The sequence below is a fragment of the Propithecus coquereli genome, unplaced genomic scaffold, assembly GCF_000956105.1.
Source record: "Propithecus coquereli isolate 6110/MARCELLA unplaced genomic scaffold, Pcoq_1.0 Scaffold77, whole genome shotgun sequence".
NCBI lineage: Eukaryota > Metazoa > Chordata > Mammalia > Primates > Indriidae > Propithecus > Propithecus coquereli.
The window spans coordinates 5,275,934-5,286,340 of NW_012153840.1; the positions used below are offsets into that span (position 1 = coordinate 5,275,934).

Consider the following 10,407-nt stretch of genomic DNA (forward strand, 5'->3'; position numbering starts at 1 on the left):
TACCAGGCTAAATCCCATATCCCTCTGCCATTGGGGGCTCCCAGCTGAGAAGAGCAGCAGAGAACAGCCCTATGCTAAGATGGCTGGGGCCCATATGAGATAGGACTAGACTGGTTGAAAGCATCAGAAAAGCCAAACTATCAGGAATTTACCAAGAGATGTTTTTTCTCTCTTTCTTTTGTAAATGTAGTCGGTCTAGAGCTAGTATGGTGACTCAAGATCATCAGACACAGGCTCCTGTCTGGTTTTTTTACCATTTTCAACTCAAAACACAGGGCTTCCATCTCGTGGTCCAGGGTGACTGCCCTAGCTCCAGCCATTATATCCTCATTCCAGTCCGCAAGGATACTGCCCATTTCCAGTTACATGACCACAGCAAGGGGTACCAGGAAATGTCATTATTTCAGTCGTCCATGTATCCAGCTAAAAAAACAGGGTTCTCTTACGGAATTTTGAAGAACAAACATTGAGGGACAAATAGCAGTCACTGACAAAAAGTGGCAGTCCCCGCTATAAAAATTGGACAAAGACGGAAAATATTTTAAAGTGAGACGTTATTATCTATTGACAAGGGTCTGCGAGGCCTCGGGAAAGGGGCGTTTGGGCTGGACCAAAGTGGAGGCTTCTGACAGCCCAGTGTGGGCTTGTCGGAAAGAACCCGGCATGGGCGGGGGCAGGTGGCCCAGGGCTGTGCTCACCCAGCTCCAGGTGATTCTTCCGCGCTGCAGTTTGAGAACCACCATTGTTAGCTGAGGCCTCAGGCCCCGGGCCTGGCTGAACAGGTACAGCAGGTCACTGCTGGTCAGAGGCAAATGCCAGCAGTCTCCCAGAGAATTAAAATGATTCTCTGTCAGGTTTTCCTTACTAGTTTTGTCTTTGTGATAGTGTTTTTCTGTTTGTTTTTTAAATATGGGGACCATAGGCAGTAGGAGTTTGAGTCTTTGTAAATGTCTTTTCTTGCAAAATAAAAAGCAAAGCTGGCATTCCGACATCAGTCCCCAGGTACGTTTTCACTGTTTACTGGTCCATGGAACCCGGAGTCCAGAACTCCGGAGCCATGGGTGGAGATGAGGGCCTCGGGGAGTTTGGAGAACGTCAGGTCACTCCAAGAGTACCTGGGAAAGAACCAGGGAGGACAGCAGGGCGCGTGGAGGTCAGCCAGTCAGAAACTGGGGACTGCAGTGTGGAGGGCCACGGCTGGGCCTGTGCTCCGGAAGAGGGGTCGAGGGATCTGGCAGGGCTGACAGGGTTGGAGGCAGAGGCAGAATTTGTGAGCAGAAGGGCTCTTTGCTCAAGGAGGCACAGTGCTGTTTGTGGTGCCTGAGGCAGCTTGCTACACGCATCTGCAACCAAGCAGCCCCACATCATGGCCAAATCTGTTCCCATTCATAACCACGCTGTCTGCCTGGCGGAATACAGTGCTTCAAAATGACTCTCAAGTGCTAACTGCCTAACAAGTGTCTCGTGACAGACACATACCACATGGCAACCCCATTTAAACCAAGGCCTTGGACAATAGCCATTGGCTCACCTCTGTCCTCTATCCTCTCCCTCTTCCCCCTTTTATAAATTATCAACACTTCTAGGAGGTTGGGATAGTCAACCCACCAGGCGGTAATGCTTTACAACTGAATTTTAAATGCGCACTGGGCTGAATTCAGGGTAACATTTCATGCTATAATGTGGTGTTCTCCATCCTGATTTATAGTATCAGTTGCGATTTGAACTGGGCTGTGCAGTAATGGCTACTTCTGGCAAAATCATTTTTTCCTCCTTGTGACCTGAAGTCGAGTGACATTTTTGGACTCATGGTGCTATATGTTTGGGAACTTTTTTGATTGTAACTTATTCAGGGCCTTTGTCTTTTGTGCGCTTAGAAGATTTGAGCAATCCTGTACACTCTGGCCTGGAGACTTCATTTGCTGTTCCTGCGTGGGGCTGAAGCCTGGATTTTAACTCTTTTACAAGGAGGGCAAAGGTTGTCATTACAGTCTTACTCATTTGAGGCGCACATGCTGGAGCAACTTTTGCTCAACTCGTAGGAGGGAGGGGATGGACTTGGTTTTCCACTTGCTGGCCATGCTATGCTCTGGACTGTCAGGGCCCCAGTCTAGGGTCAGCCATGCACCACCTAGAAGACAGCCAGGACAGCTGATCCACAAGGCACCTGGCCTCATCCTGCCCTGCCACTTACAGGCACCATCCTAGCCTCAGGGAGCTTATATCTGGCTCAGGGAACACAGACAAGTAAACAGACTACCAGAACCCAGAGTCGGAAGTGCCTTGGATGAAGTACAGGCTGTTAGGTGAACACTTTGACCCAAGTACAGGGCTGGACCCAGTCGAGTCTGTAGTAACTGGACATATTGGACGACTCTACCTTCTCCAGTATATGGTCTCCTTTTGTGAATAATCTCAGGTGCTGAACAGCTCCATGCGAGCTGTCGCCTAGCAATTCTTCTAACTGCCTTGGCATATTCCCCTTTGAAAGGAACTTAAAGTCAAGGAAGGGACATGGCTGTCCCAAGACTTGAGGCTTGCTGCCTCTGATAAACAACGTTGTCTGTTATTCAGCTCAGCTTAAGAGACAGGGAACCTGCTCCCCACCTCCAGGTGGAGGCTGCAAAACGTCAGTCAAAAAACATCCCTGACATAATGTCACGAGTAGCTTATACCAGTTTCATCTTCTTTCCTTGGCATCCGAAGTGCGTGTAGAGCAATTAGCATTTAATATTTGGTAATTAGCATGCTTAATGTGATTCCGAGAAGTTCCTTGACATTTCCATAAAAACAGAAAGCACATTCCCACCCACTCTTCAAGGCAAAAGACCCAGTTTGTCAAAAAAAAAAAAAAGAAAAAAAATTGCATGCCAGTCTTTTCTGGTGCTGAATATGCATGTGTTGGGCCTCTTCCTGGACACTGCTGGTAAATTTAGAAACTCGTTTAGAAAAGCACTCCTCTCTTATTCAGCAGCCATAGGCTCATGGCTCAGACTCTAAGGGAAACGACTAAATCCAGCTAGTTAGTTTGGACTCCAGGATGATGTATAAAAAGGAAAAAAAAAAATCCAGCTAGTTAGATCGCGGGCTGTGATGACCCTTTTAAGTAAATAAAAAATCTTCAGTGCGTCCCGACGAACCACACAATCTGTCCAACAAGGAGCCAGATTTTGGACGCAGTGAGGGATACAGTCTCTCGCTCCCCACGACAGCGTAACCCTTCGCCCGACACTGCAGCTGCCGGCTCCCATTTCGCCAGCCCTAAGGCTGCAGTCCGGGTCCGCAAGTCGCGGCGCTCCAACGCTCCGCGTCCGGCCCGAGTCCCGCGGCCCTCGGTGCCTCCCGACCGCGGGAAGGAGACGGGGCCGGGGGTGTGGAGGAGGGACCCGGACCCCTTCCGCCGGCCCGGCCCGCCCCGGAACCCCCCCGCGGCCCCGACCCGGCCCCGGCCGCGGCCCCACGTGGCCCGGGAGCAGACCGCACTACCCTGCTGCCGCCGACGGACGGCGCGCCCCAGCCACTGGGCGCCGCGCTGCGGCCGGCGGCCAATGAGCGCTCAGCTAGGCCGCGCTGCCATTGGCGGGCTCGGGCTCCGCCCCTGCCGTCAGGCCCCGCCCCGCCGCCCGGGTTAGGTTGCGGCGCGGGCGGCGGGCGGAGCTGGTCCCGTTGTGCTGCGGCTCCGTGCGGCCTGCAGTCCCGGGCCTGCGCCCCGCGCCGCCCGCCCGCCAGCCATGGAGCCCGGCCCCGACGGCCCTGCCTCCTCCGGCCCTGCCGCCATCCGCGAGGGCTGGTTCCGCGAGACGTGCAGCCTGTGGCCCGGCCAGGCCTTGTCGCTGCAGGTGGAGCAGCTGCTCCACCACCAGCGCTCGCGGTACCAGGATATCCTCGTCTTCCGCAGGTACCACCGCCCCGCGGGCACCGGTCCCCTCGGCGCTCCGTCCAGACCACCCGCTTCCCGCACCACGGGCCCTCCAAGCGGGGTCCGCAGCCGGCCCCGGCCTGCCCTAATTCCGGCCCAGACACCCTCGCTTCAGTCCGGACTCCTGTCCTGCCTCCGCACGCCCCCTTGAGCCGCCGCTGACCCCGCGAAACTGTCAGAAGTTCTTGCGGACTAGGCCCGTGCCCTGCCGCCGTCCCTCCTCACCCTGCATTCCGTCTCACTGGGCTGGGGGCCGGCGCTTCGGGCGGCCTCTGGGGCGGGGAGGGAGCTGGAGTCTGCGCCGAGCTCCACGTGTCAGTCCTGGGACACGTCAGAGCCCAGGGAGACCCCGAATCCAACCTCAGCCCCCACCCAGCGGGCCTGCCCGCCATCCTCGCCACGTGTCAGCATCCCTCCTCATTCCGGGACCCCCTGGCGGGGTGTGGGAGGCTCTTCTCACCACGGGAGGGTTGGGCATGTTCCTCCCGCCCCAGAGAACCCAAGTCCCCAATTGTCACCCCGCCCGCAGTAAGACCTACGGCAACGTGTTGGTGCTGGATGGCGTTATCCAGTGCACGGAGAGGGACGAGTTCTCCTACCAGGAGATGATAGCCAACCTGCCTCTCTGCAGCCATCCCAGCCCACGAAAGGTACCCCGTTCTCACGCTTCTGCCAGGGCTCAGCCCTGAGCTGTGTCCCAAGGTCCCAGGCGTGTCTCTGCCTCAGCCCGGTTGCTGCCTAAAGAATTGTCAGAGAAAGTGCTAACAAGGACAAGGGGAGTCAGTGGGGGACCAGGGTGGGACCCCCTACACTGAAACATGGGCTGGTCTCTGAGGAGCAGTCCCCAGGAGGCCTGAGGCTTAATAGGCCAGCTCTGGGAGGAGCTTCCAGGAAAAGGGACACCCGTGCCAGGCTCCTGAGGCAGAGAGTGGTTCTGAGGGTAGAAAATGAAATGGTGAGGTTGCAGGTCAGAGGAGCTGAGAACAGCCTTGCTCCAGATGGTTCTGTGTGAGTGCATGGACTCTGCACGCTGGGCCCCCTAACTGCTCTCCTGTCCCAGGTGCTGATCATTGGGGGCGGCGACGGGGGTGTCTTGCGTGAGGTGGTGAAGCACCCCTCCGTGGAGTCCGTGGTCCAGTGCGAGATTGACGAGGTGAGTGCCTGCCCGGACCAGCAGGTCCGGTCTGAGGCCTGGTCCGCCGCCGCTGGCCCGCTCTGCCCTGAACTGGCTGCACACCCTTGGGCCAGGTGCTCAACATTTCTGGGCCTGCTTCCCCATCTGAAAAACAGATGTTAGGAAGGGTCATTAGGAAAACTGTGTAGCAGAGGGCCCAGCACATAGTGAGGGCACCTTTGACACTAGTTCTTAGTAGGACTAAGCTGATTTGTAATTTAAGTCCCAGGCAGAGCTCAGGGACATCTCAACTACATCTATCCTTTGCACTCAGCACGTTTTTAGTTGGCATCTACTATGTGCCAGGTATTGGTCCAGGTGCTGGGGTACAGTGGTGGACAGGCCGGTCCCTGCCCCCTCAGAGCTGATGGTCTAGTTAGAGGAGACATCAGCGTGTGATCTGACACCGGAAGGCAGGGTACAGCAAAAGCATGGAGAGTGGTCAGGACAGGCCTCAAGGAGGTGGCATTTGGGCTGAGGCTTCTGGAAGCAGCTGGCTATGTGGAAGCAGGGGAAGGTTCTCCTGGGCAGAGGTTGGAATTGCATCCTTCCGAAAGAGGGAACAGCAGTAAAGCCACTCAAGATGGGGTGGTCTGGTCTTGTGGGTTGGGGGATGAGCCCAGGTAGGAGGTGGGAGCCAGCCCTCAGTGAGTTGAGATACCAGGGTTCTCCCCATTTTATAGATGTGGAAACTGAGGTTCCAAAAAGGGGGAAGGTCTTGCCCAAGGTGACCGGGCTGTAGGTGGCACTGGGGGGATTCCATGTGACTATCTGGCTCCAGAGCTCCCCGCCCCCATAGCCCAGCCTAGTCTGTCCTGTGCCCTCCAGGATGTCATCCAGGTCTCCAAGAAGTTCTTGCCGGGCATGGCCGTTGGCTACTCCAGCTCAAAGCTGACTCTGCACGTGGGTGATGGTTTTGAGTTCATGAAGCAGAACCAGGATGCCTTCGACGTAATCATCACTGACTCCTCAGACCCCATGGGTAAGCAGGGACGGGTGCCGGGGCCCCCTGGCAGCTGCAGTCTGGAGGCCTCCCCCAGGCCTGTTTTCCGGGGTAAAGGACAGCCCCACCAAAATAAAAAAAAAGCAGAGCTGTACTTTCCCCTTCAGTTGTCACCGCCCCCATCAAACATGGCTCAGGACGTTAGCGGGGAACCTGAAGGCAGTGGGGGTGTGGCATTGCCCCACCGAGCCCCAGTTTCCTCCTCTTCATCCTCCGTTCTGCTCTCGACTGGCCAGCACCAGGGTGGAGGTGAACCAAGGCCTGGAGTAGAGGTTCCTCTGCTGCGGTGCTGATGAGAATCCCCCAGAAGTGGGATTAAAATGTGGAGCCCCCTCAGATCCTGGGGCAGTGGATTCCCGCACCTGTGGTTAGTTTCTGAATTCCAGACCTGGGTTCAAATGCTGGCTCTGCCGCTGGGCAGCTATGTGGGTGTGAGTAGTGGGCTGACATTGGCCGTTGAGGTCTCAGCCAGGGTGTGTTCATTGTTCTCTGTCCCTCCTTCCCTGCAGGGCCCGCTGAAAGCCTCTTCAAGGAATCCTATTACCAGCTCATGAAGACAGCCCTCAAGGAGGACGGCATCCTCTGCTGCCAGGGTGAGCCGCGGGCCTCCAGCAGTCGGCAGGGTAGGCTGGGACAGGCTGTTGCCAGCCTTTTCCAATGCTGATGCTGCCCGGATGCCTTCCCCCCACCAGGCGAGTGCCAGTGGCTGCACCTGGACCTCATCAAGGAGATGCGGCAGTTCTGCAAGTCGCTCTTCCCGGTGGTGGGCTACGCCTACTGCACCATCCCCACCTACCCCAGCGGCCAGATTGGCTTCATGCTGTGCAGCAAAAACCCGGTGAGCTGGGGGCTGCCAGTGGTGGGGTGCACCGGCAGGGTATGGAGAGCCCTTCCCTGATGAGCTCCTGTCCTTGGTCCCCAGAACACCAACTTCCGAGAGCCCGTGCAACAGCTGACACAGAAGCAGGTGGAGCAGATGCAGCTGAAATACTACAACTCGGACGTGCACCGGGCGGCCTTCGTGCTGCCTGAGTTTGCCCGCAAGGTGAGTGGCCTGCAGGGCGGGTGGTGGGGCCCAGGACCCCTAGAGAGTATCCTTCTGACTGGCCTCATATCCCACCAGGCCCTGAATGATGTGAGCTGAGCCGGGGTGTCGCCGCCACCCAGGACCTGGGACCAGGGAGCCTCCAGGGTGCCTGGGCCCCTCCAGCCCTGGACCAGACCAGCCGGCTCTCACCCACCAACCAAGTGTTACAGGCCCCAGAATGCTGCCCGGCCTGCCCCGCCGGGCGGACTGTCTGTGTGTCTCTGGGGCATTCAGCCTCCAGGCCTATACCAGCTGTGTACAGCACCGTCTCTCTGCCTTCGTTGCCCCCTCACTCACCAAACACGTGTATTTATAACAAAGTTTGCAGCCCTGTGTCCCATGACCTTGACTGGGCCCAGGCAGAGGATACATCAGCCACTTGGTGCTCCTGGGTGTGGGTCTGCGTGGGCCCCGGCGTCTGGCCTCCCAGTGTCTGTTGCGAGGCTGTGTCTGGGCAGGCAGGGCCCCCCCGTGTCACCTTGGACCCACCCTTTGACCTCTGCGGCACAGAGGAGGGACATGGTCGTCATCAAACTGGACCCAGATCTGTCCTAGGAAGCTGGCGGAGCCATTCCTTTACCAAGCCCCTCTCAAGGCCAAGGCCGCAGTGACAGTCTATAGAGTCAGGGCTGGGGGTTGTAGAGACCCCGTGGGGCCACTGAAGGCTGTAATTTCCCTGGGGCTGCCCTGGAGTGTTCTCAGAAGATGGGGCCACTGATGGGCTTAAGTCAGGTCCCACCCGGGTACTCCAGGGCAGCTGCTGGAGGTGACCCCAGAGAGGGCTGAACACTGGCCCGGGTGACAGACTGCCCTGACTCCTCAGGATTCAGACCTGCTTCACATCCTGCCTGTCCCCCTAGTTCCTGAGTATTTTCTGGCAAGTTCCTAAAACACCACCCAGACCATGTTGAGAGTTTGAGAATGCAGGTTGGGTGGCCTCACCAGGGACTCCACAGGCACAGGGCTGTCCCCTCTCCAAGGTGCTGAACTTCCAGCTTCTGGTGCCCCAGGCACCTCACCCCTCCCACCGCCAGGACAGGGTCTCTGGGAAGAGACCACCACCAGGGCCTGGTTTGGGGAAGCGGCGGGCCTCCAGCCCACTCTCATCTTGCAAGGACAATGGCAGGAAAAGGACCCTCCTTGCAAGGGCTAGAGTTGTCAGCCCCTTTCGCCACCCTGGGCAGGGGTTGGGCCAGACGTTGAGTTGACCTGGGAAGCTCGGGCAGGAAGGGGAACATGGGAGTGACCCCCACCCCCAGTCTGGGCAGCCAACTTAGAGCCCTGACTCAGCCGCCAGTGATCCTGGGAGTCCGGAACAGTGGGGGAGGGGAGCAAGGGTCCAGCTTTGCCCCCAACTCTGCCTCCGCCTGACCCACCCCACCCCACGCGCTCGCCAGACTGGGCACGTCTGGCCTCTGGCTGACATCCACTCTGCCCCTAACCCTGGGCAGTCCAAAAAGCGGGCCGGGGCACTGGTGTCTGCTCCAGGGGCTCCTGGCTCCGGGGGAGGCGAGTGGAGGCTGCTGTCGGTCAGGCAGTCTGGCTGGGCCGCACACCGGCTCTGTGGGCCTGGTGTCTTAATCTTCACACCCATCTGTGAGGAGGGGACTCGCCACAGAACGGCTGCCTTGAAACATGTGGTGACATGAGCTAGGGCCACTCCACTCACCCCAGCCTGGGCCCGGCAGCTTCTACAGCTCCGCTTAGGCACCCCGGGGGTCCCTGCACCCCTGTTGGACGGCCTCTCCAACCAACGCTCACCGACCAAGCCCCAAGCAGGCCGTGAGAAGGCGGGGCCAGCCTGTGACGGCTAAGTCTGAGAGCCTTCCCCCTGGCGCTCTGGAGTCAGAGCTGGGTCCAAATCTCAGCTCGGCCTCCTGTGGGCTGTGGGACCTAGAGCCACGCACGCTCTGGCCACACGCCGTCTATAAGACAGCCCTGAGCTTACCCGTTACAAAGCTTCAGTTAGAAGCACGTGAGATGGGGATGATTGGATCACCTGGCAGGGGAAGACAGCAGGGGGTGGGCGGCCCTGGTTGCAGAAACAGCTGGGGCCGTTTGGGGAACGGAGCGCCTAACCTGGCGGTCGGAGTTGCCGGCGGACGCGCCCCGCACGCACGCACGCGGCCTCCAGGGGCAGGCGTTAGGGATGAGCCCCGAGCCCCGTGTCCGGGTGCGCGACGCCGGCTGGTCTACCGAGGCGAGAGCAGCTTTGGTGAGTCCCACGAGTCCCAGAAACCGTGGGGAGGGCTGTGTGCCCATTTGCGGCATGGGGAATAAACTCGGTCCTGTCTAGGTTTTTGCTCGCTTCAGGTATTTCTCAAAATCCTTCCTGCCCCTGGTTTAAGGAGTCATAGTTCCATGGGGCTTGTTAGGAGAAAAATAGCGTCCACCCCCCCACCCCGTCTCTCTTTCAGCTGATTATTTGGGCATTTACCTTCTGTAGTATAATAAATATATTTGGTGTTTGTCCCCAGTTCCCGTCACATTCCTAAAACTCCTGGAATTTCCTGATTGGTAGGACCATCTCCTTTCCAGAACACCTGAGTTTATGCTAATGAGGTGATTAGGGTAGGGTCCCTACACAGCCTCAGGGTGGGGTGGGCCACCAGAAAGACCCAGTGGCTTCAGCCCCACCCTCCAGAGATGAGCTCTGTGACAACAACTGAACAATGAGATGTGAGGGCTTCCAGGTTCCTGGAGGGTGGCGCCCCAAGAGGGCGTGGAAGCTCCGTGTCCCTCCCACAGGCCCCACCTGTGCTATTCCTCTGTCCCCGTTGTGCTACCCTTACAGGAAGGCAGTCAGAGTGAGCGTCTCCCCGAGTTCTGTGAGCCGTCTGAGCAAATGAATCAGACCCCGGGAGGGATAGTGGCAGCCCCGGTGTATAGTAGGTCGTCAGAAGTACAGGTGAAAACGCACTATTGCAACTGGCGTCTGAAGTGGGGGTGGGCACTGTGCCTCAGCCTGTGGGGTCTCACTCCCTCTCCAGGTAGGTAGTGTCGGCACCGCGTGGAGTTAGAGGACACCAGGTGGTATGTGGGGGGACGCCCCCACGTGCGTGTTACGGAAGTGTTCAGTGTTGTGTGCAAGTGCAGTAGGAGAAAACAGTCACCTTTCTGTCTCTAAGGAACACGCTCATCAGCACGAGTCCTGGTCTGTGGCTTTGGCCCGCACCGCGCTCTGCGCGATCAAGTCATCGCCTTGATGAGCTGTGATTCAGCCT

The 10,407-nt window shown here is 57.9% G+C and overlaps 1 protein-coding gene across 1 annotated transcript; it reads left to right on the forward strand.

Annotated features, from left to right (window-relative positions):
• The first annotated feature begins 3,605 nt into the window (after positions 1-3,605).
• SRM (spermidine synthase) lies at positions 3,606-7,503 on the forward strand. The gene is made up of 8 exons (XM_012662561.1): positions 3,606-3,898; positions 4,449-4,569; positions 4,980-5,072; positions 5,922-6,075; positions 6,606-6,689; positions 6,789-6,934; positions 7,019-7,141; positions 7,220-7,503. The coding sequence occupies exons 1-8, from the start codon at positions 3,732-3,734 to the stop codon at positions 7,238-7,240; spliced, it is 909 nt and encodes a 302-aa protein (XP_012518015.1). The 5' UTR covers positions 3,606-3,731; the 3' UTR covers positions 7,241-7,503.
• The last annotated feature ends 2,904 nt before the right edge of the window (positions 7,504-10,407 follow it).

Excerpts from the sequence above, each read along its gene's own strand:
- SRM (XM_012662561.1), top strand. The coding sequence starts at position 3,732 with ATGGAGCCCGGCCCCGACGGCCCTGCCTCCTCCGGCCCTGCCGCCATC. Across the intron at positions 3,899-4,448 it reads GATATCCTCGTCTTCCGCAG|TAAGACCTACGGCAACGTGT; the intron begins GTACCACCGCCC and ends CCCCGCCCGCAG. Across the intron at positions 7,142-7,219 it reads TGCCTGAGTTTGCCCGCAAG|GCCCTGAATGATGTGAGCTG; the intron begins GTGAGTGGCCTG and ends ATATCCCACCAG.